Genomic DNA, 27,932 nt, shown 5'->3' with positions numbered 1-27,932 from the left:
CAAAAGTGACTACGATTATACAGATGGGGGAAAGTATATTTCTTTGATTAAATACAAATGCTGCCCTTATACTTGCGCTTTGATACATAGGGGGTTATGCACTAAGCAGTGATAAGTGGGTTTTCTGGGTGCTATGCACAAAGCAGTGATAAGTGCTTTTAAGTGAGATACATGCCTTTATAGCGTGATACTGCCTGCTGTGAGATTCACAAAGCAGTGATAACAGTGCAGAATCCTGCTATAATGGCTTTTTTTTCCCACTTAAAAGCACTTATCACTGCTTTGTGAATCTCACAGCAGACAGTATCATGCTATAAAGGCATTTATCTCACTTAAAAGCATTTATCACTGCTTAGTGCATGACCCCCATAGATCCCATTATTCCTAAATCCCCTGTCTGTGGTACTGAAGTATAGGACATTTCTCTTAGTGATAATGATAATACAACTCCTGCAGTGCCTTACTGAAAACTGCATCTTTTTATACACCCACACCCAGCAATAAAGTTCTTGTTCTGCATTAGAAATACTAAAGAATTGTTTTCTCTACCTTTTTCTGAATAAGTTAAGCAGAAAGCCACTATGGGAAGCATGAAGTTAACTTCTCCGTGCTTATGTACAGACAGGAAGTACGACTATTGGAACACGTAATAAGACCACAAAGTGTCTCCATACACACAACCACAATCACTCAGATGTGAGAGTGGGAGGGAAGGAGTTACTAATGTACAAGTTACAGCTTACAAGTCCTTCCTCACGTAATGTCCTACTGTAACGGGAGACCAGCACTTTTAACACATTTATACCCGGGATCATATGATTGAGCAAAGCAAGGAGATAAAATATATTGTATATTTGGGCATATACCGGGGGACCCTGGAATGTGATTTCCACCTGCCCGGTCTTACTGTTCTGGTCTGTGCTGAAGCAGGGAGATCTAACAATGAGCTGCAAACTGCTTCCTAGGGAGGATTTTGTCCGGTGGTCTGTGTCTTCATGTCTCCAGGGATCTGGTAGGATTCCTGGGTACCTGTTTCGGGGTAACCAGCAAGTCTGGCCCCTTTCTACCTAAACACACCCTGACAACACTTTACCGTAAAATCATCCCTGAAACTCGTGCCCTGGGCATCTCCGCTGGTTGGCACTCCTGGAACAGTAAAACACACACATACATCTTTATTACAATACAGTGCACATGCCATAACTGGATTGCAGAGCTGACACTTCAAACTCCCCAATATGGCTCAGGAGCACCCAGCAGGGCATAATACCTTTTATTATTGGCCTGGGTACCCCTCACTGACACACCTACCCCATAGCCATTCAGTCTTACAGGTGTATCTGTGTCTCTGCACCCATCCCTCGTGTTGTTTTATTGTGGAGGTGCCAGGTTTTACATCCTTACCCCTGTTTGCGCCACTGTCCATTCTTAGCTGTGCCCGTCTCTACAATATGACCCTGCCCTTAGTTCTGCCCAGTGTGCATCTCTGTGCCTCTTGTTGTATAGGGGACTATTGCTATGTCTCTCACTATGTAGCCCTTCACTTGAACCACAATATTCATCCCAGTATTAGAGTTGTTAGTCTCTGCAGTTTTTTTTTTCATTGAACTGTCTATCTCTAGAAGTGCCAGTTATCAATCTTCATATGTATCTTCAACTGTCAATCTCTAGAGGTACCAGGCTCCTGCTTCTGTCTTCAATCTCCTTAGCTGTTGATACATAAATGTACCAGATTTTGTATATCTGAGCCAATCCCTTTATATATCCAGTCTTAGAGGGGACAGTCTTTGTGCTCTCATGGTGTCCTTAGTTTGTGAGTTTCTTGGTCCTTCCTGATGAGCCCCATCAGCCTCTTCTTTACCCCACTGGAGCTGAAGGCATAGAACAGAGGCGCCAACACCACACTGAAGCAATTGAGGGCAAACACCAGATGATAAGGGAGTAAGAGACTCTGCTCAATGTGGCAGAGGTGTTGTCCAAGCAAGACAAGAATACTCTGGTATCCCCGAATCCCATTTATGGGACCAAAGAGCACCCCAAACCCAACCACCACCAGCAGGAGCAGTGAGCTGATCCTCCTGCGCTGCTTAATAGGGACAGAGGGCGAGTTCTTAAGGGCATTAGAGATAAGGAACCAGAGGATTCCCAGCAGGAGCCAGGGGAGCACGCCAAATAGGAAGCAGAAGATCAGGTCAAACAAAGCCCACTCTGGTGCCACATTGTGGTTTGGAAAGCAAACATCTGTGTTGTCTATGACAATCCCTCGTACTGCTATTGAAAAGGCCACAGGCAGCAGCCACAGAGAAAGACTGACCAGGGAACAGACCCAGCCCGAGCAGAGTTTGCGGTACTTCAATGGGTGAGCCACTGCCACGTACCGTACCCCAAAGATCCAGACAGCAAACATAGCTGCAACCCCCTGGATGAGGGAAGGGATTAGACAAAGCATAGAGCAGGACATGGACCCCAATTTCCAGCCACGTAGAAGGTAGACCACACCGAAAGGGAGGGTCACTGCTTGCAAAAGGGCAGCACAAAGGAGGTTGGCCACATAAATGGGAACACCCATGGGGCTCCTAACTTGTGGCCACATGGCCCACAGAACCAGAACATTGAGTGGCAGCCCCAGGAGAGAGATGGTGGAGTACAGACAGGAAAGGAAGAGGGTGCATTCTGCAGGGATAACGCTGCATGATAACAGATCAGCAGATGTAGAACTTGAGTTCTGTGAGGTGACGAGGGAATCCGGAGTCAGGAACATCTAACCAGGGAGTCTGCAAGGAAAAGGGGAGATTAGCATCTCTAAATAATCATTACTTAACACTGCAGCATCCGAGGTGTCCGAGAGCTCTGTATTGTGCCTATTGAGGCTAAGAAAGATGCCCTTGTATCTCTCAGTCAGGAAACCAACTGGGGGCACTGATTGATTGGGTAATACAGCATTTATAAACCCAGAGGCGTTTCTTTTTCAAATTAAGTAAAGAAGAGTGTTGAGAATGAACACTCTGTATGTAATCTAATATATTTGGATACCTCTTAAGATATTGTGACCACATTTTGGATGATGATTTCCTGTGATCAAGGAGCAGTTTTGTCTGTTTGGATACAGTTGGAGGTCATTTTGAATCAAGATGGCGGACTGAACCTTTCAGATCTGCACTGATTTTAACCACATTCTGCAGGATTGTAAATAGTTGAACTGAATTTAGAGAGAGAATCCATGTTTTGCACATGGTCAACTGAATGTTGGACGCTGCAGTGTGGGAAATAGAACATTTTTATTTTTGCAGCTGATGATAAAATAAAAACAAAATGTACCCAAAAGCATTACAATAAAAATAAATATATTCAGGGACGAATTACCCATAAGGCACAGTAGGCACATGTCAAGGGGCCCCCAAGGTTAGGAGGCCCCCGCTAGGCCCAATAACCTTGGGGGCCCCAATAATGTGGGGGGAGAGCAGGAGATCAGCAGTTGCCCTGCTGTGAGATCAGAGCTGCAGGTGGACATGCTGCTCTCACTCCCTCCTCCCGCGGGACATGCTGCTTTCACTCCCTCCTCCCACGGAACATGATGCTCTCACTCCCTCCTCCCGCAGAACATGCTGCTCTCACTCCCTCCTTCCGCGGGACATGCTGCTCTCACTCTCTCCTCCCACGGAACATGATGCTCTCACTACCTCCTCCCGCAGAACATGCTGCTCTCACTCCCTCCTCCCGCGGGACATGCTGCTCTCACTCCCTCCTCCCACGGAACATGATGCTCTCACTCCCTCCTCCCGACGGACATGCTGCTTTCACTCTCTCCTCCCACGGAACATGCTGCTCTCACTCCCTCCTCCCAACGGACATGCTGCTCTCACTCCCTCCTCCCGGCGGACATGCTTCTCTCACTCCCTCCTCCCGTGGGACATGCTGCTCTCACTCCCTCCTCCCGGCAGACATGATGCTCTCACTCCCTCCTCTCGGCGGACATGCTGCTCTCACTCTCTCCTCCCGGTGGACATGCTGCTCTCACTCCCTCCTCCCGGCAGACATGCTGCTCTCACTCCTCCCGGTGGACATGCTGCTCTCACTCCCTCCTCCCGGCAGACATGCTGCTCTCACTCTCTCCTCCCGCGGGACATGCTGCTCTCACTCCCTTCTCCCGCGGGACATGCTGCTCTCACTCTCTCCTCCCGCGGGACATGCTGCTCTCACTCCCTCCTCCCGCGGGACATGCTGCTCTCACTCTCTCCTCCCACAGGACATGCTGCTCTCCCTCTCTCCTCCTGCGGGACATGCTGCTCTCACTCCCTCCTCACGCGGGACATGCTGCTCTCACTCCTTCCTCCCGCGGGACATGCTGCCCTTACTCTCTCCTCCCGTGGGACATGCTGCTCTCACTCTCTCCTCCCGTGGGACATGCTGCTCTCACTCCCTCCTCCCGCGGGACATGCTGCTCTCACTCCCTCCTCCCGCGGGACATGCTGTTCTCACTCCCTCCTCCCACGGGACATGCTGCTCTCCCTCTCTCCTCCCGTGGGACATGCTGCTCTCACTCTCTCCTCCCGCGGGACATGCTGCTCTTACTCTCTCCTCCCGCGGGACATGCTGCTCTCACTCCCTCCTCCCGCGGGACATGCTGCTCTCACTCCCTCCTCCCGCGGGACATGCTGCTCTCACTCCCTCCTCCCGCGGGACATGCTGCTCTCACTCCCTCCTCCCGCGGGACATGCTGCTCTCCCTCTCTCCTCCCGCGGGACATGCTGCTCTCACTCTCTCCTCCCGCGGGACATGCTGCTCTCACTCTCTCCTCCCGCGGGACATGCTGCTCTCCCTCCTCCCGCGGGACATGCTGCTCTCACTCCCTCCACCAGAGATTCTGGGATATAGTGCAAAACTTGATGCAATAAACTTTTGGGATAAGACTCCCCCTAGACCCAATAATATTGGTTCTTGGTAAACCACTAGACAATTTAAATGAAAATAAATCTAAATTATTGGCGCATTTTCTGACTGCGGCAAGACGCGCAATCGCAGGTGCCTGGAAAAAGCTCCAGCCCCCCTCCAGGAAAGAGATTATCTCGAGAGTGAATGAGGTCCAGGTGATGGAAAGACAGACAGCTTCTGTGATACATAACTCTAGAACATTCTATAAAGTTTGGGAGCCCTGGCACACTAGGGAAATAGGTGAATTTTTGACACTGCAATCTGGAAGGTATTCTCTCTCTGACAGTTGATATTCTCGTGTAATCTGTGGAGTTAAGATGTTTGGCGCCGTTGATGTTTTGTAATTTTGTATTTTTGGATCCTGGTGTTAAAATGGTGGTATCCACTACCCCTCCTCTCCCCCCCCCCTCTTTTTTTGCTTTCTGTACCCCTTTCCCTATGTTTTTTCAAAATCCAAATAAACAAAAAAAAAAGAAACTATTAAATGATCCATTTCTAAATCTCAGTATATTTTGGTTTCTTAGAATTCTCGAGCAATGCCAGGTACTCGCTAGAAGGTGATAAACACGTGTCACATAATATGTCTTTGATATGAATGGGGTTTGAGCTGTGCTGTTATTGAGTTATTTTTTACCTTGAGAAAGCGCTCTGTGAAGTGTGAAACGTTGGTAGGGCTCTCCATTGCCTTGTTTTTCCATGACCAATAAATAATCTTTTTATGGGATACGCATCCTCCTTTCTACTTTTTTGATACCTACAGTAGTGCTCTTCCAGTTTTTCTCCTTCTCTACTAGCCTACCCCCTGGACGGAAGCACACCTGGGGACCCCTCACCTTTGGATCGCATGGACTGTGCATCAACCAGAGTGAGTCAATCGCTTGCTACATGTTTTCCTGTTCAGGACTTTATTTAGACAATTGGTACGTTATAGGGTGTTATTATGCTCAATCTTCCTGGTGTTATTGTTAACAACAGCGTCACTTATTAGTGAGCTTACCATCCGGGACTGCAACCCAGTACCTGTCTTCTATCAAGTTTATGTTTAGGGGTCCCCCCTACAAGTATCTGGTTATTCATTCATTCATTTATCCTACTGTTGGGGTATTTAGCATTACGCAGTCACATGGTCTAAACTCCACAGTGGACAGCCGCCACCGGTGGGAAACCAGAGAAGGAGGAAGTGCTGCTTATTGCCACTGTCTGACCCTGGGTGGTCCCAATGTCTGACCCTGGGTGGTCCCAATGCCTGAGTCCATTTTATGTTTGTGAGTGTAAACTTTTATATATCTATTTTATGTGTATGTATTTACCTTTTATATACTCCTGGATGTGAGTGCACTCCTGATCCCCTGCCTTGAGATTATTGGAGATAAGGAAAAAGCAGAGGTATTAAACAAATTCTTTGCCTCTGTGTTTACCAGGAAGAATCAAGTTCAATAGTAGTGCCGCAGGAGGAAGCCACAACCTCCATATTAATGACCAATTGGTTAACTGAGGAAGAAGTTCATAAGCGGCTTGATAAAATTAAAGTAAATAAGGCACCTGGCCCCGATGGCATACATCGAAGAGTTCTCAAGGAGTTAAGCTCAGTAATAGCAAAACCATTCTATTTAATATTCAAGGACTCTGGTGTGCACATTTGTGTATTGTGCGTGTATCTGGTGTGTGCGTCTGTGTATCGTGCGTGTATCTGGTATGTGCATCTGTGTGGTGCGTGTATCTGGTGTGTGCACCTGTGTATACAGATGCAGTCAGATGTATTGTCGAGTGTATGGTGTGTGGGCCGCCTGGTCCTTGGCCAGGTTTGTGGGCTTGCCCCCCGGACTAACATTTTCCATCCAGACCCTGCTTACCTCTCTGTCTTTGTTCAGTCTGTATCTGTGGCATTGTCTCTGTGAATTCTCTGATCCCTCCTACGTGCTACAGATACTGTAAGTAAGAAGTTCACTTCCTCTAAGTATCACAGCCAGTATATATGTGTGTGTGTGTGTCTGTCACTTTATATATATATGACTGCCAACAGAAATCATGGGGCCCAGGACAAATGAAAGGAGCAGCCCCCCCCCCCCCCAATTCATAGCGCACCTACCATGAAAAAAATATTTTTAAGCGCGCAGCTTTTACTTAACTGTTTTCTTCTTATTGTAATATGGAAAAAAACATTACAATGCAATCTGTTTATTACACCCCCACAATACAAATAAAAATACACCCCCACACCCTCAATACATATATTGGTCCAACCCCACACATCAATAAGATCATGAATAACATTTGGCAAACATTTCACTACAAGAAGATAACCGCTTACTTTAACGACTGGGGCCGGGGCAGGAGGCTGGCGCAGGGGGAGCTGGGATGGCGGGCATGTGCTCGTCACGGCGCTTCCCCTCCGTCACACGTTGGGAGCGGGGCAGCCCGCCGGACGCCACTCATCTCACCTGCAGGCTGGACACCCTGTGCATGCGTGCCGAGACCTCTGCGCATGGGCAGTGCTTGACAAATAACGCAAAAATCTACTCGCCGAACCAAAAAATCTACCCGATGCACAATTTTCAAATGCAGCAATCCCACCTGGGATTTTACCTGATCCGCAGTTCCTCAATGTCCAGGTACCTCATTCCCGCAATGTTATACATTGGGGGGATGTGTTTCCTACCTGTCTTCTGGGTTAGGGGGGGGTTCTGATGTCTTCCGTGTGAAGCTTGAGAGTGAGATCTGGAAGAAAGCAGTATATGTTATTTTGGTGTAGGTATATGGTAGTTAGGATATATAGGGTAAATAAGATATCCAGATTGTGTGTGTGTGTGTGTGTGTCAGAGTCACAGAGTCACAAGGTGACAGGGTGACAGACAGGATGACAGGGTGAGACAGACAGGGTGACAGGGTGAGACAGACAGGGTGACAGGGTGACAGACAGGATGACAGGGTGACAGACAGAGAGACAGGGTGACAGACAGAGAGACAGGGTGACAGACAGAGAGACAGGGTGACAGACAGAGACACAGGGTGACAGACAGAGACACAGGGTGACAGACACAGTGACAAAGTGAGACAGTGTTGACTGACTGGAGACAGGGGGTGGGCATGAGAGACATGGGGGGGCTAGGCAGGGGAGACATGGGGGGGACAGGGGATCAAGTGGTGGGGAGCAGAGGAGGCCAGGGGGGACTAGGGGAGGCCGTGGGGGGCCAGAGGAGACCAGTGGGGGGCCAGGGGAGAGGCAAGGGAGGACATGGGACATTGCTTACCTGCTCTGTGCTGGATAGAAGAAATGGTGGCTTCACAGCTCAAAGCCTGGCTGTGAGCCAAAAAAAATAAATCCTGGCTACGCGCCAGCCAATCAGGTTTTGGGGGGGGGGATTCCGCAGGGGAATTGTAGGGATCGCTAGCGGGCACAATTTGGTTGCCAGGGGTGACCGGAAGGCCGGATTTGTCAGCACTCACTCACAGGGCCCCAGGACGCCAGTACCTTCTGTCCCCCCCCTGTTGGCAGGCCTGTATATATATATATATATATATATATATATATATATATATATATATATATATGCAAATATAACTGTATATATAATCAAAAATGAATAGACAATACCGTTCTGTGGCTAACGAAATGCTATTATTTGTGCGAACTTTCAAGATACACTGATCTCTTCTTCCGGCGATGTTTCAATGAATGAAGCCAAAAAAGGGTTTTAACTTTAGAACAGTGCCTCCTGGAATGTGATCTGTATATATGTTGCCCTTTCTCCATCCCTGTCACCTCTCCTCTCACCTGTCACCTCTCCACGCTCTCCACCTCCCTCTGTCTCCCTCTCCCCCTTCCTGTCACCTCTCCCCGCTCTCCCCCTCCCTCTGTCTCCCCCTCCCTGTCACCTCTCCCTCTCACCTGTCACCCCCTCCCTCTGTCTCCCCCTCCCTGTTTCTCTCTCCCTCTGTCTCTCTGTCTCCCCTCCCTCTCTGTCTCCCCCTCCCTCTGTCTCTCTGTCTCCCCCTCCCTCTGTCTCTCCCCCTCTGTCTCCCCCTCTCTCTCCTTCCCTCTCACCTCTCTCCCTCCCTGTCACCTCTCTCCCTCCCCGTCTCCTCTCTCTCTGTCTCCCCCTCCCTCTGTCTCCCCCTCCCTCTGTCTCTCTGTATCCTCCTCCCTCTGTCTCTCTGTCTCCCCCTCACTCTGTCTCTCTGTCTCCCCCTCCCTCTGTCCCTCTGTCTCCCCCTCTGTCTCTGTCTCCCCCTCTGTCTCCCCTTCTGTCTCCCCGTCTCCTCTCTCTCTCTCCCTCCCTCGTCTCCTCTCTCACTCTCCCTCCTCGTCTCCTCTCTCACTCTCCCTCCCCGTCTCCTCTCTCACTCTCCCTCCCCGTCTCCTCTCTCACTCTCCCTCCCCATCTCCTCTCTCACTCTCCCTCCCCGTCTCCTCTCTCACTCTCCCTCCCCGTCTCCTCTCTCTCTCTCTCTCCCCGTCTCCTCTCTCTCCCCGTCTCCTCTCTCTCTCTCTCTCTCTCTCTCCCCGTCTCCTCTCTCTCCCCGTCTCCTCTCTCTCCCTCCCCGTCTCCTCTCTCTCCCTCCTCGTCTCCTCTCTCTCTCTCCCTCCCCGTCTCCTCTCTCTCTCCCTCCCCGTCTCCTCTCTCTCTCCCTCCCCGTCTCCTCTCTCTCCCTCCTCGTCTCCTCTCTCTCTCTCCCTCCCCATCTGCTCTCTCTCTCCCTCCCCGTCTCCTCTCTCTCTCCCTCCCCGTCTCCTCTCTCTCTCCCTCCCCGTCTCCTCTCTCTCTGTCTCCCCCTCCCCCTCTCTCTGTCTCTCTCCGTCTCTCTGTCTCCCCCTGTCTCTCACCCACTCTCTCTCTGTCTTATCTTAACTTCTGTATACCTATACCGAAATAACCTGTACTGCTTTCTTCCAGATCTGACTCAAGTTTCACACGGGAGACATCTGAAGACAGGTAGGGAACACCTCCCCTCCAGTATACTGTAGTACCTTGAGGGACTGCAGATCAGGTAAGATCCCAGGCGGGATTGCGGCTTTAGAAATTGTGAGGAGGGGGCATCCTGACACTGGTTAAGGGGTTCAGAATAATTCACATCTGACTTTTTTTCCGATTAGTGAGGTCATCCGACACACACACACACACGTAACACGGACTAATGGTAGTACAGTATAAGTGTAATACAATAAATAAACTGTTATCTAAAAAAACGAATACTGTTATTAGTTCTTACTAGGAATTTATTCAATTTTTAAATGGTTGTGGCTACAGTAGGTATTGAGTAGATTTTTTTTAAATTTTTTTTGGGGGGGTGGGGGGGGCGCATGATTTCAGTTGGCGGCCCTGATGGGGTAGAAGGTAGAGAGAGAATGGGAAGAGGTAGAATGAATAATACAGCATCAATGGTGACACTATTAGATAAATATCATTATAATATTAATTTTTTAGTAATGTCATTTGTTGTATTAATATTTCTTTTGTGTCCCGGTTTTTCATTTTCCAAATCTGGTCACCCTACTTGCAGATCCTTCTAACATTGGCCCCGCGTGCGCCTGCTCCACTGCGCCTGTGTGACCCTGGTAATGGCCACCGCAACTCTCAGCTCGTTCTGCTTTATTCAAGATGGTGGCGCCCTGCAGCGAGCCCGCAGCCACCGCACCCCCCCACCCCCGTGACATTGGAGGGGTGTGTGTGTATACAGTATATATATACGAAAAGGGAGAAGCTAACCTCGCATCCACTCAAGCAATATAGATGGTCACCATAAGCCGATTTATAACGGAATAATAACCGTAACAGACGGTGCTCACGGGTCAGTAATAATAATACGACTGAAAGAGAAAAGAACCCGCTTAAGAGCACTCGGGTATACCGTGATAAAGATAACATTTTATTAATTGACATAAAGAACATTAAAAAACAGTACAAGATAATTAAAAAATGGCAAGGACCCCTGACACGGGCACTACCTAAAGAAACACTGATGTGTTATAGGAAAGGTGAACCAGCACTATGGTCACCGATACTAAATGAAAGCAGTAATGGAATCACCTGAAACTACAATAGAGTGATAGTCTGGCTAGTGTGGCTAAAACAGCCCTAAATCAAAAGATGTGAAATAGCAGATTCCAAGATGTAAAGGAGTGCATTAAATGGACATTTCCGCATAAGTATTGACTAGTTGCCCAATGAATGAATCTTCTGTATCAAGCATTAGTATATAGCATGTAGGGGCAAAGGGCAGTCCTACACAATAATAAGAATCTGTAGGTTAGTGATCCTCTCAAGCTCTGAGGGTCACAAACTACAGTCAATATATCACATGAGATGTGTATAATGAACACACTCAATTAGAAGCAAAGTCCAGTAGCCAGCACATGAAAAAGTGGCTCAAAGGTGATGAAATTCCACAAAAATAATAACAGCAGCAGTGTTAGGTAGCATAGTTACGTGTATTCCGGTAGGAAAATGATCCAGGGTTCCTGCCTAGCACTCCCACTCCTACGCGTTTCGTCCAAAGACTTAAACTTGGAGTGATGAGGAGGCTAGGGCAGGGGGCTGTATAAAAAGGAAAGATTTCGCTCCACGAGGAGGGAGATCATCTGTATGTTATCGGGGTTGAAGGGGAGAGATGCGTACTACCGCGTGTCAGCGAGAAGCACATAGTGGTAGGACTTATTTCCTGTATCGCGCTATGCCGACTAGCGCGCATGCGCAGCAGGTTTACACTCACGACGTGTGAATATACTCTAATGCATATACCAACATGCCTACGGAGCCATAAAGGGACATGTGCGCAGTCTATATCAGTGTAGATGACCTACAGATAAGCAGCACAGATCATTACTCCATGGCTACACGCTATGCAAATCATTGCGCATGCACAGCAGCTTTACATAAGTAGAAGAAGCCGTAAAGGAGAAACGCATAAGGCGTGTTGATTTTAGTGTTCACAAGTCTGCAGGAGTTAGGAGACACACACGCCAACCCTGTGTGTATCACCGGCACCTGTGACGTCACCAGCAAGATCGTGGAGTTCGCGCGAGACGGAGTGACGTCATCAGGCCACGCAGAGGTACTGGAGGAGCCCCGGAGGTACAGAGAGATACCCACTGAGCTGTGAGGACCCGGAGTGCTGTGAGGGAGCGCACCGGAGGTGTACAAAGACCCTGTGAGGACCCGGAGTGCTGTGAGGGAGCGCACCGGAGGTGTACAAAGACCCTGTGAGTACCTGGAGGGCTGTGAGGAGTTCACGGAATCCAGTTACATGAACTGCTTTGGACTGAGTAATCAGAGCCCTAGTCACACTACACCAGAGGATCATCAGAGGTGTACTGGGATATTGACTATAGAACAGTGAATGCTGTGAGCCCAGCTGTGAGCCGGTATACTTGATGAGTGTGAGATACTCTAACATTCTCAATTGCTTTTAAAGAGCTCACATAATGAAAGACATCAGCAATGATCTTAGAGAAGCAATTGTTGCAGACCATCAATCTGGGAAGGGTTATAAGGCCCTTTCCAAACAATTTAAAGTCCATCATTCTACAGTGAGAAAGATTATTCAAAAGTGGAAAACATTCGAGACAGTTGACAATCTTCCCAGGAGTGGACATCCCAGCAAATTCACCCCAAGGTCAGACTGTACAATGCTCAGAGAAATTGCAAAATACCCAAGTGTTACATCTCAGACTCTACAGGCCTCAGGTAGCATTTTAAATGTTAAAGTTCATGACGGTACAATTAGAAAAAGACTGAACAAGTATGGTTTGTTTGGATGGGTTGCCAGGAGAAAGCCTCTTCTCTCTAAAAAGGACATGGCAGCACGGCTTAGGTTTGCAAAGTTGCATCTGAACAAACCACAAGACTTCTGGAACAATGTCCTTTGAACAGACCAGACCAAAGTGGAGATGTTTGGCCATAATGCACAAAGCATATCGGCACAAACACCTCATACCAACTGTCAAGCACGGTGGTGGAGGGGTGATGATTTGGGCTTGTTTTTGCAGCCACAGGACCTGGGAACCTTGCAGTCATTGAGTCGACCATGAACTCCTCTGTATACCAAAGTATTCTAGAGTCAAATGTGAGGCCATCTGTCCGACAGCTAAAGCTTGGCCGAAATTGGGTCATGCAACAGGACAATGATCCCAAGCACACCAGCAAATCTACAACAGAATGGCTGAAAAAGAAAAGAATCAAGGTGTTGCAATGGCCCAGTCAAAGTCCAGATCTCAACCCCATTGAAATGCTGTGGCTGGACCTTAAGAGAGCTTTGCATAAACAAATGCCCACAAACCTCAATGAACTGAAGCAACGTTGTAAAGAAGAGTGGGCCAAAATTCCTCCACAACGACGTGAGAGACTGATAAAGTCATACAGAAAACAATTACTTCAAGTTATTGCTGCTAAAGGTGGTTCTACAAGCTATTGAATCATAAGGTGTACTTAGTTTTTCACACATGGCTTCTCCATTTTGGCTTTATTTTTGTTAAATAAATCATGACACGGTGTAATATGTCATGTGTTGGATTTCATCTGAGGTTGTATTTACCTAATTTTTAGACCTGCTAAGGAACAGCTGATTGTTATTATGTCCTGATATGTAAAACCATGGAATTCAAAGAGGGTGTACTTTCTTTTTCACATGACTGTATATGTTTTAAGTTATGGTGAGTGAAAAAGGCAACAAGAAACTTCCACCGTATTGCATATAGCAAATAAAAGATCACTTGTGAACACATTCACATGTCTTAGGCAGGTCTGCAACCCTTCCTTTCACCATTATCCCCAGCATACAGTGTTTCCATTGCAGCAAGGGATTCTGGGAAATGACATGCAAATGAGCACACAGTGTCACCTTTTGCCTGAAAAACCATTGTTACATGGAGCCCATATACGCTTATGCGTGGGAATCAGATGCAAAGCCAGAGAAACCATTCACAGACATGTTTCAACCTTAGGCCGCGCTTATAGTGCCGGCGAAGCGATGTCGCCCGAAAACAAATGCATTGCCGCCGCCACCTCCTCGTGCACTTATAGTAAGCGCGACGGCGACAATGCGAGAGAGCGATGTCGCTGTCGCGAAAACTGGTAGCCGGCAAAACCTGATTTTTCAAGGGCAATCGCCCCATGTGACAGCCCTTGAACCAATCAAATTTCAGGAAACTCGCGCCGCCGCTGCCCTGCGAAATATAACTTTCGCCTGTGGTGATGGCGACAGGTGACGTCACCCGTCGTGTCGCCGTCGCCATCGACGGCACTATAAGCGCTGTCTAAATGGGTATCATCAGCGTGATGATACCAACCTCACACTGATGATACCCATTAGGGTTGAAACACGTCTGTGAATGGTTCCTCTGGCTTTGCATCTGATTCCCATGCTGTGCTTTAAAGCTGTGTTAACTGCGAGCATTAACTTATATGGGCTCCATGTAACAATGGTTTTTCAGGCAAAAGGTGACACGGTGTGTTCATTTGCATGTCATTTCCCAGAATCCCTTGCTGCAGTAAAACACTGTATGCTGGGTGATAATGGTGAAAGGCAGGGTTGCAGACCTGCCTAAGACATATGAATGTGCTCACAAGTGATCTTTTTATTTTATATATATTGTATGTCTTTATTTATATAGCGCCAAAAGTGTACATATATACATATATGGGCGTGTGTGTATATATATATGTGTGTATATATGTATGTATGTATATGTGATGAGTATTCATGTCTATATACAGTATGCATGTTTGCGTATATATTTATTTATTTTGGTTTCATGTCTGTGGGAATGTACTTTAGCTGTGTGTCACTGTGCGTGTGCGTCACTGTGTGTGTGTGTGTCACTGTGTGTGTATATGTGAGTGTCACTGTGTGTGTGTGTGTGTGTGTGTAGGATTGTGCTTTAACTGTGTGACACTGTGTGTGTGTCACTGTGTGTGTATATGCGTGTGTCACAGTGTTTATGTATGTGTGGGAATGTGCTTTGACCGCATGCTGTTACTTCCTTCTCTGGCCTGTCATAAATTATTACAATGTTTTGTGTAAGTGTGTCACTATGTGTGTATGTGTGTGTCACTATGTGTGTGTGTGTCACTGTGCGTGTATGTGTGTGTGTCACTGTGCATGTATGTGTGTGTCGCTGTGTGTATGTGTGCATGTCACTGTGCGTGTGTGTGTTACTGTGCGTGTATGTATGTGTGTCACTGTGCGTGTGTTACTGTGTGTATGTGTGTGTGTCACTGTGTGTGTATGTATATGTGTGTGTCACTGTGTGTGTATGTGTATCTGTGCGTGTATGTCACTGTATATGTGTGTATGTGTCACTGTGTGTGTGTCACTGTGTGTATGTGTATGTGTGTATCTGTGCGTGTCACTGTGCCTGTGTGTGTGGATAGATAGATAGAATATATGCCATTAAATGCCTCCTTGGATTTCTGTGCTCCCCACACAACCTTTCCCCCGTCCTGTCTCCCTGCATGAGGATTTGGCTCAGTGCTGCCTGACTAATGCCCTCAATGTATCGCCCAATATCCCCCACTCAGCAGATGGGCCCAGATTATCAAGGGCTTATTCCAGAGGAAGAAGTGACACAGCCGGGGACAGTGTATGCAAGTGACAGTGGAGACAAAGAGAGACCCGCAGGTAAACCACAAGAGAGGAAAAAGAATGGGAGAGAGGGGAGTGGGGGGGTTAAGAGATTATATATTAGGAAGACGAGGTGAGAAGAATTTGTGGGAGATCCATTTTATGACCACTCTCAGTTCGGGGTCTTTCACCCAGGTTCAGGATCCAGTTTCTGTCTCCAGATTAGCTTATAGCCAGAAGACCTTGCTTTGTTTTGTGCTGCTTGTTGATGTCAGTGACCCTGAGAGACTGGCATTCATATGCGAGTCCACCTCTAGGGAGCTACAGATAACCCACCCTCTGTGGTGACCTCATTGACTCCTGTCTTGTCTCTTGATACAGGGAGAGAAGATGTCACTGCTCCTGGTGGATGACACATCCTCAGACATTCCTGTTAGGGACACTGACTCCAAACCAGCTGTCATTAGAGCAATACAAGGTATTATCCCCCTGACCTACCCACTACCTGATCACCTCCAGCCCCCTTTAAATACCCTCTTCTTCCTTCCTGCTCTCCCCTCAATTTTCTCTACCTGCCCCCTTGCCCCCACCCTTCGCTCCCCCCCCTTTTCTCTACTTGCCCCTTTGCCCTCACCCTCTGCCCACTCGCTTCCCATCTTGGTCCCTCTCTGCCCTCTCTCTATCCCCTCACTGTTCTCTCCCCCCTTACCCCAACCCTGCCCTCATACTCTCAAACAAGGCCCCCTTACGCCCTTGAAGTCCCACTCCCACCCTGCTCCCTTCCTACCCTCTGCTCCTGCACAATGCCAGGTGTACTCATGGCTGATTGTGTTTCAGATGTGGTTAAAGGCTCTCACGCCCAGAGACAGCAGACTGAAAGGACCCCAAGGATGAGAGGTCAGCAGCACTAACACTACAGCGCATGGGGGCATAGACTTGTTGGGCAGTCTGGGACAGTTTGCTTATAGATAGGGGCAGACACCATGGGCAATAGATCCTTGGCTGTGTGCCACTAGGTCACCAAACAGTGGGGGGTAGATGGCACAATGGTTATAAATATGAGGGACCATAAGTCCATGTGTCTTTATGTCACCTATTAATAGGTGGGGCAGATTTGATGAGCCATAGCTCCCTTGTGTCCTATGTGGCTGATTGAATCTGTCTGCCTTACAGAAGAGTGGCACAGGTATGAGCATGCAACTTTGATTTCCCCTGCCTGCCTCTCTATAGTAAGCATCAGCACTCTGAACAATACAGTGCATCAATGACTCATGTCAGTCTCTGTGGTCTCTACATAGATCATAAATACTTTATACGTCACTACATCTCACTGTTGGGGGAGCCACAGACCGAACAGGACACCAGTCCCTGCTTCCTGTGTGACCATGTAACTAGTGAACATGAACACACTCGTTAAGCTGGAACAAGTAGATATTATCTGTCACGCTTCAGTTAGAACCAATGTAGGTAAAGGAATGACAAGAGAGCGGCCAGAAAACCAGCTGAACCTCCAAGCTCAAAACCCCACTTTACCAGACATTTCAATAGCGATATATATTGATGGTTGTGCAAGCAAAGACAAAAAGATAGTTGATGTTCTCCCAGCAAAATGGTAAATAATAAAAATGTAAAGATTACTGTATATCGAGGCAAGAAAATGTGTGTGTGTGTGTGTGTGTGTGTGTATATACATATATATATATATATATATATATATATATATATATATATATATATATATACAGTACCACCACTATTAAGGTTATGGTGGGTATGGTGGGTAAAAAAAGTGACTAAAACCCTCCACAGTAAAGCATAATTTACAGTTGCTATATATATATAGTAACAGTCAGTCGGCACTCCATTAGCAGAGATATATAAGTAGGTGCAAGTCCCATAAAGAATTTGTAAGTTAACGATACCGTGTTATTGCCATGAAATCAGGAGACAGCACTCAAACTTGAAGCATTGCTTCAAGATTGAGTGCTGTCTCCTGATTTCGTGGAATATACACGGTATCGTTAACTTTTATATATATAAATATATATGTATTGTTTCTGTAAATCATGCACATTCCTATAGTTTTGATTCAGAGGTCTGCAACATTTGTTGAGTGTAAAAGTATATATATATATATATATATATATATATACATACAGTATATATATATATATATATATATATATATATATATATATACATACAGTATATATATATATATATATATATGTAAATGTAAATACAACTGTATGCATTATTTGCTTTGCTGTGGAGGGTTTTTGTCACTTTTTTTACTCACCATAACTTAACTCAGTATTATGGTTTATATATATATATATATATATATATATATATATATATATATATATATATATATATATATATATATATATATATATATTGTTGAACCATGCTGCTCTTAATGCTGAAAGCCGTATTAATCAGAAGTTAACCAACATGTGAGCATACTTATTCATATTAAAGATTGACTCTGTCTGTATATGAGCTGCAGGCGGTGAAAAGTCTGTGCCTCAGAAAGATACATTATCAGGCTCTGCTAACACACAGGATTATTCCCAATATTACATCAGGACTCCAGCAAAATACTAGCAAGGGAGCATGAATCCTCACATTATAATAACACATCCCATCATATGGTGTTAGGCATTGCTTGTGCCTTAGGAATATTATAGAGGTGAGGCAGACCCTGATCAACATGTGGATATAAACAGTCCTCTATTATAGAGAGAAATAAATGCAGTTTAAAGCGAACCTCGTGTCAATAATGACACATTTATCCGCCGTCTTTCAAGTCTGCGAGGCTTCCTGCGGCCAGTCCTCTGTTCCTCTCTCACAACAGAAACTGACACGCAATGTTTCATACCTAAGTGCTTCTTCCTGGCGACAATGTCTAATTCTGCTGAGTGTGGCTCATGTCCAATTAATAATACCATTAGTTCCAAAGAACATTTGGAGATTACGTACTGTATATTGTTCCATCTCTTTGTATCTGTGTATGTATGTATGTCTTTATTTATATAGCACCATTAATGTACATAGCACTTCACAGAAGTAATACGCGTGACAATCATAAATAACAAATAATACATAATGGGAATAAATGCTTCACACATAAAAGTAACATTTAGGAAAAGGAATCCCTGCTCCGAAGAGCTTACAATCTAATTGGTAGGTAGGAAGAACGTACAGAGACAGTAAGAGGGCGTTCTGGTAAGTGCGTCTGCTGAGGGTCAAGGTTTATGTATGAGGTGCAAAGTATCAGCCACAGAACTACTGATATGCTTCGTTAAGCAAGTGTGTTTTAATGTAGGTCTTAAAGGTGGATAGAGAGGGTGTAGTCGGGTATTGAGGGGAAGGGCATTCCAGAGTTGAGGGCAGTCAGTGAGAAAGGTTTAAGGTGGGAGAGGGCTTTAGATACAAAATTGGTAGAGAGAAGAGTTCCTTGAGCAGAACCCACAGCCAGGATGGTGCATAGCGAGAAATTAGGGCTGAGATGTAAGGAGGAGTAGAAGAGTGTAAAGCTTTAAAAGTGAGGAGGAGAATTGAGTGTGTGATACGGGATTTGATAGGACGCCATGGGAGGGATTTCAGCAGGGGAGACGCGGAGACAGATCTAGGAAAGAGTAGAGTGATTCTGTCAGCAGCGTTTAGGATAGATTGTAGGGGAGACAGGTGAGAGGCAGGGAGGCCGGACAGCAGGAGGTTACAGTAATCGAGACGGGAGAGAATGAGGGTCTGAGTCAGAGTTTTAGCAGTCGAGCAATACAGGAAAGGGTGTATCTTTTTGATATTGCGGAGGAAAAAGCGACAGGTTTTAGCTACCTTATGAATGTGAGAGGAGATTATGAGAGAGAAGTCGAATGTGACCCCTAGGCAGCGTGCTTGTGCTACAGGGTGAATGATAGTACTTCCAACAGTAATGTGGAAGGAGGTAGTAGGGCCAGGTTTGGGAGGAAGTATAAGGAGCTCTGTTTTTGCCATGTTAAGTTTGTCGGCGGAGGGCCATCCAGGATGATATCGCAGACAGACATTCAGAAACTTGGGTTTGTACAGCAGGTGTAAGGTCAGGGGTTGAAAAGTAAATTTGTGTGTCGTCGGCAAAGAGGTGATATTTAATCCCAAAATATGGGATTAGGTCACCTAGAGAGAGTGTGTACAGAGAAAAGAGAAGATTGCCTTCTGCAATATGATGTAATTGTTCCAATCTCCATCCCCTTGGAATTATCTTTGACTAAATATTTATCCGAACTGGAGATTTCCCACCACTTTTTTTTTGCATGTTCTTGTATAGCGCTGCTAGTTTTACATAGCGCTTTACCATAAGTCTTTGATTTTTACTTCAATTGGAAAACAAATACACGTACTGTACATACTGCCTGTGCTCCTCCCTTTAGAAGTATGCCGCTGGTAAAAGGATTGGCCTTACATATTTGAAAACAAAAGAACAGTTCTTGCGCTCCTACCAATTGGGCTAAAATATACTAGTGACCTGTTTACATTTAGACCCGAAGTCCGTGTAACAAAGGAGTCTTTTGGTTGCATCTTTTGATCAAAACATGATTCAAGCCGCCAGCCTTGTCAAGGTAACCTCTGTTTAACAGGTACCTGCACTGAATATGTCATTTCTTATTGTTCCTTGGACTAAACTTTGTGAAGTATGTGAAAGTGCTCTGAGGGGGTTAAATAAATTAAACATATGCTTATTTGTGATTTGGCCAAAGCCAGTAACAAAGCTCCCTTATTATAAAGGAAAACTGTGGGGGCACAAATACCCTAGTGAGAAATATTAATACTTACACATATCTCTTCTTTCTGTCAGCCATAAACACTCACCTTCAGTGGAGGGTGACCAGTCGTCCCGATTTTGCCGGGACAGTCCCGGTTTTTTTTGGCCTGTCCCGGGTGACAGCCCATCCCGGGAATGTCCCGGTTTTTGCCCCTGGTGACTGGTCCGTGCGCGAGGCCGCGGCGGTGCGCGAGGCGGCGTGAGGAGTATTTTTTTTTTCAATAGCAGGATGTCTGGGGGCAGGGCTTGGAGTAGAAGCAGGAGATTGGTTGGAGGTGAGAGAGAGAGAGAGAGAGAGAGAGAGAGAGAGAGCGCGTGCGTGCGCAGGGGGGGTGGGTGTAAAAAACGGGCTACTGCAGGGGTGGTGGGTGTAAAAAACGGGCTACTGCAGGGGTGGTGGGTGTAAAAAACGGGCTACTGCAAGGGGGGGTGGGTGTAAAAAACGGGCTACTGCAGGGGGGGGGGTGTAAAAAACGGGCTACTGCAGGGGGGGGGTGGGTGTAAAAAACGGGCTACTGCAAGGGGGTGGGTGTAAAAAACGGGCTACTGCAGGGGGGAGGTGGGTGTAAAAAACAGGCTACTGCAAGGGGGGTGGGTGTAAAAAACGGGCTACTTCAGGGGGGGGGGCAAATTGGCTTCTGTGGGGTGGGGGGGTGGTCAAATTGGCTGCTGTGGGGTGGGGGGGTGGGCAAATTGGCTGCTGTGGGGTGGGGGGGTGGGCAAATTGGCTGCTGTGGGGTGGGGGGGGTGGGCAAATTGGCTGCTGTGGGGTGGGGGGTGGGCAAATTGGCTGCTGTTGGGTGGGGGGGTGGGCAAATTGGCTGCTGTGGGGTGGGGGGGTGGGCAAATTGGCTGCTGTGGGGTGGGGGGGTGGGCAAATTGGCTGCTGTGGGGTGGGCAAATTGGCTGCTGTGGGGTGGGGGGGGTGGGCAAATTGGCTGCTGTGGGGTGGGGGGGTGGTCAAATTGGCTGCTGTGGGGTGGGGGGGTGGTCAAATTGGCTGCTGTGGGGTGGGGGGGTGGTCAAATTGGCTGCTGTGGGGTGGGGGGGTGGTCAAATTGGCTGCTGTGGGGTGGGGGGGTGGTCAAATTGGCTGCTGTGGGGTGGGGGGGGGTGGGCAAATTGGCTGCTGTGGGGTGGGGGGGTGGTCAAATTGGCTGCTGTGGGGTGGGGTGGGGGGGGTGGTCAAATTGGCTGCTGTGGGGTGGGGGGGTGGGCAAATTGGCTGCTGTGGGGTGGGGGGGTGGGCAAATTGGCTGCTGTGGGGTGGGGGGGTGGGCAAATTGGCTGCTGTGGGGTGGGGGGGTGGGCAAATTGGCTGCTGTGGGGTGGGGGGGTGGGCAAATTGGCTGCTGTGGGGTGGGGGGTGGGCAAATTGGCTTCTGTGGGGTGGGGGTTGGGCAAATTGGCTGCTGTGGGGTGGGCAAATTGGCTGCTGTGGGGTTGGGGGGTGGGCAAATTGGCTGCTGTGGGGGGGGGGGCAAATTGGCTGCTGTGGGGTGGGGGGGGGGCAAATTGGCTGCTGTGGGGTGGGGGGTTGGGCAAATTGGCTGCTGTGGGGTGGGGGGGTGGGCAAATTGGCTGCTGTGGGGTGGGGGGGTGGGCAAATTGGCTGCTGTGGGGTGGGGGGGTGGGCAAATTGGCTGCTGTGGGGTGGGGGGGTGGTCAAATTGGCTGCTGTGGGGTGGGGGGTGGGCAAATTGGCTGCTGTGGGGTGGGGGGGTGGGCAAATTGGCTGCTGTGGGGTGGGGGGGGTGGGCAAATTGGCTGCTGTGGGGTGGGGGGGGTGGGCAAATTGGCTGCTGTGGGGTGGGGGGGGTGGGCAAATTGGCTGCTGTGGGGGGGGGGGCAAATTGGCTGCTGTGGGGTGGGGGGGGCAAATTGGCTGCTGTGGGGTGGGGGGGGGCAAATTGGCTGCTGTGGGGTGGGGGGGGGGCAAATTGGCTGCTGTGGGGTGGGGGGGGGGGGCAAAAGGGCTGCTGTGGGGTGGGGCAAACGGAGTGGTTGGGGGGGGGGAAAGAGGGAGAAGTGAGAAGGATGGGGGAGAAGGGAGAGAGAGGGGGAGAAGGGAGAGAGGGGGGAGATTGGGGAGAAGGAGAGGGGGGAGAAGAGAGTGGGGGGAGAGGGAGGGAGAGAGGGAGGGAGAGGGGGGGAGGAGGGAGAGAGAGGGGGGAGAGAGAGGGGGAGAAGGGAGAGAGGGGGGAGAAGGGAGAGAGAGGGAAGAAGAGGGGGGGGAGAAGGGAGAGAGAGGGGGAGAGAAGGGAGAGAGGGGGAAGGTATGAGGAGGGGAGGGGGGAGGTATGAGGAGGGGGAGATGCAGGGAGTGGAAGAGGATGAAGAGGGGGAGATGCAGGGAGTGGAAGAGGATGAGGAGGGGGAGATGCGGGGAGTGGAAGAGATGAGGAGGGGGAAATATGAGGAGGGGAGGGGCTGTGTGTGTAGGTAAGTGGCTGTGTGTTTGTTACTGTGTGTGTGTCACTGTGTGTGCACGTATATTGGGGAGGGAGGTTGAGTGAGGGGAGGGGAGAAAAATACATGGGGGGTGTAAGAGAGGGGGGGAAGGAAAGGGTTACTGGGGAGTGCGAGGTGGGGTAAGAGTTAGGTGGTGTGTGAGAAGGGGGATTCTCGCAAGGCCGCCGAAACGTGTGTTCTGGGCCCCGGGAAAGCTGTCTGCGGCCCTGCATGGCAGTGATGTCACTGACTGCCACAAGGAGAACAAGAGACCCTATTTTGCAAAGTGTAATATACAAGGTCAGGAATGTCACATTTTTAAATGTCTTCATTTTAATTAATGCCTACCTTTTTTATTTAATTTTAATTTATGTCAATTATTTATTTCATTTCAATTTGTTAATTATTTCAATTTTAATTACACATACACACATACACGGTGAGGGAGCTGAGAGAGCGAGAAAGGGAGGGAAGGGGGGGAGACAAGAGTTTGTGTTATGTTAAGAATTGGAAATAAATACATTTTTGAAGTAGTAATCATCCCCTTCGAACTGGGCATTCTTGGCCAACAATGTCCTGGCTGTAAGAGTTGAAGGGCCTAAGCAAAGCCCCCACCTCTATACGCACAAACACACACTGCAGCCCCCACCTCTATACGCACAAACACACACTGCAGCCCCCACCTCTATACGCACAAACACACACTGCAGCCCCCACCTCTATACGCACAAACATACACTGCAGCCCCCACCTCTATATGCACAAACACACACTGCAGCCCCCACCTCTATATGCACAAACACACACTGCAGCCAGGGTTGCCACCTTCTATTGAAGGCTAACCCGGACATAACAACATGTTTTAGATCTATTTATTATATATTTATCTTGCCTTTGGCTGTATCCTCCCCTCCAAATTCCGTTAACATGGCCGCGCGACGTCACGTAATACACATTGCCATAACAATGAGACGCTCCGTGACGTCACGCTGCATCAAGTTGACATGACAATGGGACGCATTATGGCGCCGAGGCATCACGTGATGCCACATTGTCATGGCAACATGTCACCGCCTGACGTCAGTGTCCCATTGTCATGGCAACATGTGATGTAATTTGTTTAAAAAAAATTTTTTTATAAATGTGTCCGGTTTTTCATTTTGAATATCTGGTCACCCTAGTGGAGGGTGATGTGCAGACTGACAATGAGGTGCATTATACCTTTATGCTAATTGGAGAATTGTTTAGGATCTCTGTCCTGAAGGGAGGAGCCATACACCTCCAAGGAACTGTTAAGTAAAACAGAAACCAGGTGAGCCCTACCCCTATGACAGAATGTATCAGTAATAGTGTTGGACCGGGTCCTTCTTTAAAAAAAAAACGGGTAACTGGTACCAGGCCAAAATCAAATGATCTACCCGGCCGGGTAGCCGGTTACCCGGTTGGCACTTACCTGGGGGTGGAGGAAGACAGCGGCAGCATCTAGGCGGGTCAGCAGAGGTCCGTGTGGCGGTGGCAGCATCAGCAGTGTGTGGGTTCAGCCCGCGTGGGAGCTGCAGGACTCCATAGCAGTGTGAGCTGGGGAACCATGTGACAGCCGGCTGTCCAATAGGAACGCTTCTGCTCCTGCTCCGGTCACATGGTTCCCCAGCTCACGCTGCTATGGAGTCCTGCAGCCCCGCGCCGGCTGGACAGACATTGCTGATGCTGCCACAGGACCGCTGCTGACCTGCGTAGATGTCGCCACCGTCTTCCTCACGGGTCTTCCTCGCCTTCCGTCGCTGACAGCAGGTAAGTAATGATGTCTTTTTCAGCTACCCTGACATAACGCGGCACCGGGTATTACCCGGCGCCGGGCCCACGTCTCAGTTGCCGGATCCGGGTAATTTCCAGGTAGCTGAAAATCCGCCGGGTAATTCCGGGTAATTCCGTGCACTCGGTACATCATTAATCAGTAACACTATATTGGCTGGCAGACTTGAATCATGGTTTGATCAAAAGATGGAAGCAAATGACTTCTTTGTTACACGGACTTCGGGTCTAAATGTAAACATGTCACTAGTATATTTTAGCCCCATTGGTAGGAGCGCAGGAACTGTTCTTTATTTTCTTACTTACACTTTTTTAAACAATTTATGAAGACCTACAGGCTCACCGCTGGTACTTCATTATCACTAAAGATAACATTAGCATTTTGTATCAATCCAGAAAAATCAGAATGAAACAATTCTGTCATTTTGTTACTCAACAACAGAAGGCCATCATGAATACACTATTACAGTATCATACAGTGAATGGTGGACAAGTGGACATATGTATGTATACTGTATGTGGTCAAGCAACATGCTAGGAATCTGCCAATGGAAAGCAGATCATGAACTGAATCTAAACAAGGTTTACCTCTAAGCTGAAAACCTCACTTTACTAGATATCTCAATAGCCATTTATATTGATGGAGGCCCAAGCAAGGCATATAAACTATAACTCTATACGTATAAGATAATCGCTATGCTGCTCCTGCCTCTGTATGACAATATGTATAAGATAATCGCTATGCTGCTCCAGCCTCTGTATGACTCTGTATGTATAAGATGATCGCTATGCCGCTCCTGCCTCTGTATGGCTATATGTATAAGATAATCGCTATGCCGCTCCTGCCTCTGTATGACTGTATGTATAAGATGATCGCTATGCCGCTCCTGCCTCTGTATGACTCTTTATGTATAAGATGATCGCTATGCTGCTCCTGCCTCTGTATGACTCTGTATGTATAAGATGATCGCTATGCTGCTCCTGCCTCTGTATGACTCTGTATATATAAGATGATCGCTATGCTGCTCCTGCCTCTGTATGACTCTGTATGTATAACATGATCGCTCTGCCGCTCCTGCCTCTGTATGACTCTGTATGTATAAGATAATCGCTATGCTACTCCTGCCTCTGTATGACTCTATGTATAAGATGATCGCTATGCCGCTCCTGCCTCTGTATGACTCTGTATGTATAAGATGATCGCTATGCTGCTCCTGCCTCTGTATGACTCTGTATGTATAAGATGATCGCTATGCCGCTCCTGGCTCTGTATGACTCTATGTATAAGATGATCGCTATGCTGCTCCTGCCTCTGTATGACTCTGTATGTATAAGATGATCGCTATGCTGCTCCTGCCTCTGTATGACTCTGTATGTATAAGATGATCGCTATGCCGCTCCTGCCTCTGTATGACTCTGTATGTATAAGATAATCGCTATGCTGCTCCTGCCTCTGTATGACTCTGTATGTATAAGATAATCGCTATGCTGCTACTGCCTCTGTATGACTCTGTATGTATAAGATGATCGCTATGCCGCTCCTGCCTCTGTATGACTCTGTATGTATAAGATGATCGCTATGCTGCTCCTGCCTCTGTATGACTCTGTATGTATAAGATAATCGCTATGCTGCTACTGCCTCTGTATGACTCTGTATGTATAAGATGATCGCTATGCTGCTCCTGCCTCTGTATGACTCTGTATGTATAAGATGATCGTTATGCTGCTCCTGCCTCTGTATGACTGTATGTATAAGATGATCGCTATGCCGCTCCTGCCTCTGTATGACTCTGTATGTATAAGATGATCGCTATGCTGCTCCTGCCTCTGTATGACTCTGTATGTATAAGATAATCGCTATGCTGCTCCTGCCTCTGTATGACTCTGTATGTATAAGATGATCGCTATGCCGCTCCTGCCTCTGTATGACTCTGTATGTATAAGATAATCGCTATGCTGCTCCTGCCTCTGTATGACTCTATGTATAAGATGATCGCTATGCTGCTCCTGCCTCTGTATGACTCTGTATGTATAAGATGATCGCTATGCTGCTCCTGCCTCTGTATGACTCTGTATGTATAAGATGATCGCTATGCCGCTCCTGCCTCTGTATGACTCTATGTATAAGATGATCGCTATGCTGCTCCTGCCTCTGTATGACTCTATGTATAAGATGATCGCTATGCTGCTCCTGCCTCTGTATGACTCTATGTATAAGATGATCGCTATGCCGCTCCTGCCTCTGTATGACTCTATGTATAAGATAATCGCTATGCTGCTCCTGCCTCTGTATGACTCTGTATGTATAAGATAATCGCTATGCTGCTCCTGCCTCTGTATGACTCTGTATGTATAAGATAATCGCTATGCTGCTCCTGCCTCTGTATGACTCTGTATGTATAAGATGATCGTTATGCTGCTCCTGCCTCTGTATGACTGTATGTATAAGATGATCGCTATGCCGCTCCTGCCTCTGTATGACTCTGTATGTATAAGATGATCGCTATGCTGCTCCTGCCTCTGTATGACTCTGTATGTATAAGATAATCGCTATGCTGCTCCTGCCTCTGTATGACTCTGTATGTATAAGATGATCGCTATGCCGCTCCTGCCTCTGTATGACTCTGTATGTATAAGATAATCGCTATGCTGCTCCTGCCTCTGTATGACTCTATGTATAAGATGATCGCTATGCCGCTCCTGCCTCTGTATGACTCTGTATGTATAAGATGATCGCTATGCTGCTCCTGCCTCTGTATGACTCTGTATGTATAAGATGATCGCTATGCCGCTCCTGCCTCTGTATGACTCTATGTATAAGATGATCGCTATGCTGCTCCTGCCTCTGTATGACTCTATGTATAAGATGATCGCTATGCTGCTCCTGCCTCTGTATGACTCTATGTATAAGATGATCGCTATGCCGCTCCTGCCTCTGTATGACTCTATGTATAAGATAATCGCTATGCTGCTCCTGCCTCTGTATGACTCTGTATGTATAAGATAATCGCTATGCTGCTCCTGCCTCTGTATGACTCTGTATGTATAAGATAATCGCTATGCTGCTCCTGCCTCTGTATGACTCTGTATGTATAAGATAATCGCTATGCTGCTCCTGCCTCTGTATGACTCTGTATGTATAAGATGATCGCTATGCCGCTCCTGCCTCTGTATGACTCTGTATGTATAAGATAATCGCTATGCTGCTCCTGTCTCTGTATGACTCTGTATCTATAAGATAATCGCTATGCTGCTCCTGCCTCTGTATGACTCTATGTATAAGATGATCGCTATGCTGCTCCTGCCTCTGTATGACTCTGTATCTATAAGATAATCGCTATGCTGCTCCTGCCTCTGTATGACTCTATGT

The 27,932-nt window shown here is 47.6% G+C and overlaps 2 protein-coding genes across 3 annotated transcripts in view; one reads left to right on the top strand and one right to left on the bottom strand.

Annotated features, from left to right (window-relative positions):
* Positions 1 to 1,554: 1,554 nt before the first annotated feature.
* Positions 1,555 to 6,890, bottom strand: LOC142465176 (G-protein coupled receptor 4-like). Its single transcript, XM_075569142.1, has 2 exons — positions 6,786 to 6,890; positions 1,555 to 2,774 (listed from the first exon to the last, which is right to left on the bottom strand). Exon 2 carries the CDS (start codon positions 2,759 to 2,761, stop codon positions 1,796 to 1,798), a length of 966 nt encoding a protein of 321 aa, XP_075425257.1. The 5' UTR covers positions 2,762 to 2,774; positions 6,786 to 6,890; the 3' UTR covers positions 1,555 to 1,795.
* An 8,536-nt stretch (positions 6,891 to 15,426) lies between these two features.
* RPGRIP1 (RPGR interacting protein 1) overlaps positions 15,427 to 27,932 on the top strand; it is a 71,640-nt gene continuing 59,134 nt past the window's right edge. For both annotated transcript variants that reach the window (XM_075569139.1, XM_075569137.1), the window contains exons 1-3: positions 15,427 to 15,549; positions 15,874 to 15,970; positions 16,330 to 16,389. In XM_075569139.1, coding sequence (XP_075425254.1) covers positions 15,514 to 15,549; positions 15,874 to 15,970; positions 16,330 to 16,389 — 193 coding nt within the window. In that variant the 5' untranslated portion in view covers positions 15,427 to 15,513. The remainder of the gene's footprint in view (positions 15,550 to 15,873; positions 15,971 to 16,329; positions 16,390 to 27,932) is intronic.

Source organism: Ascaphus truei, chromosome 13 (assembly GCF_040206685.1).
Source record: "Ascaphus truei isolate aAscTru1 chromosome 13, aAscTru1.hap1, whole genome shotgun sequence".
NCBI lineage: Eukaryota > Metazoa > Chordata > Amphibia > Anura > Ascaphidae > Ascaphus > Ascaphus truei.
This window is presented reverse-complemented; position numbering and strand designations above follow the sequence as displayed.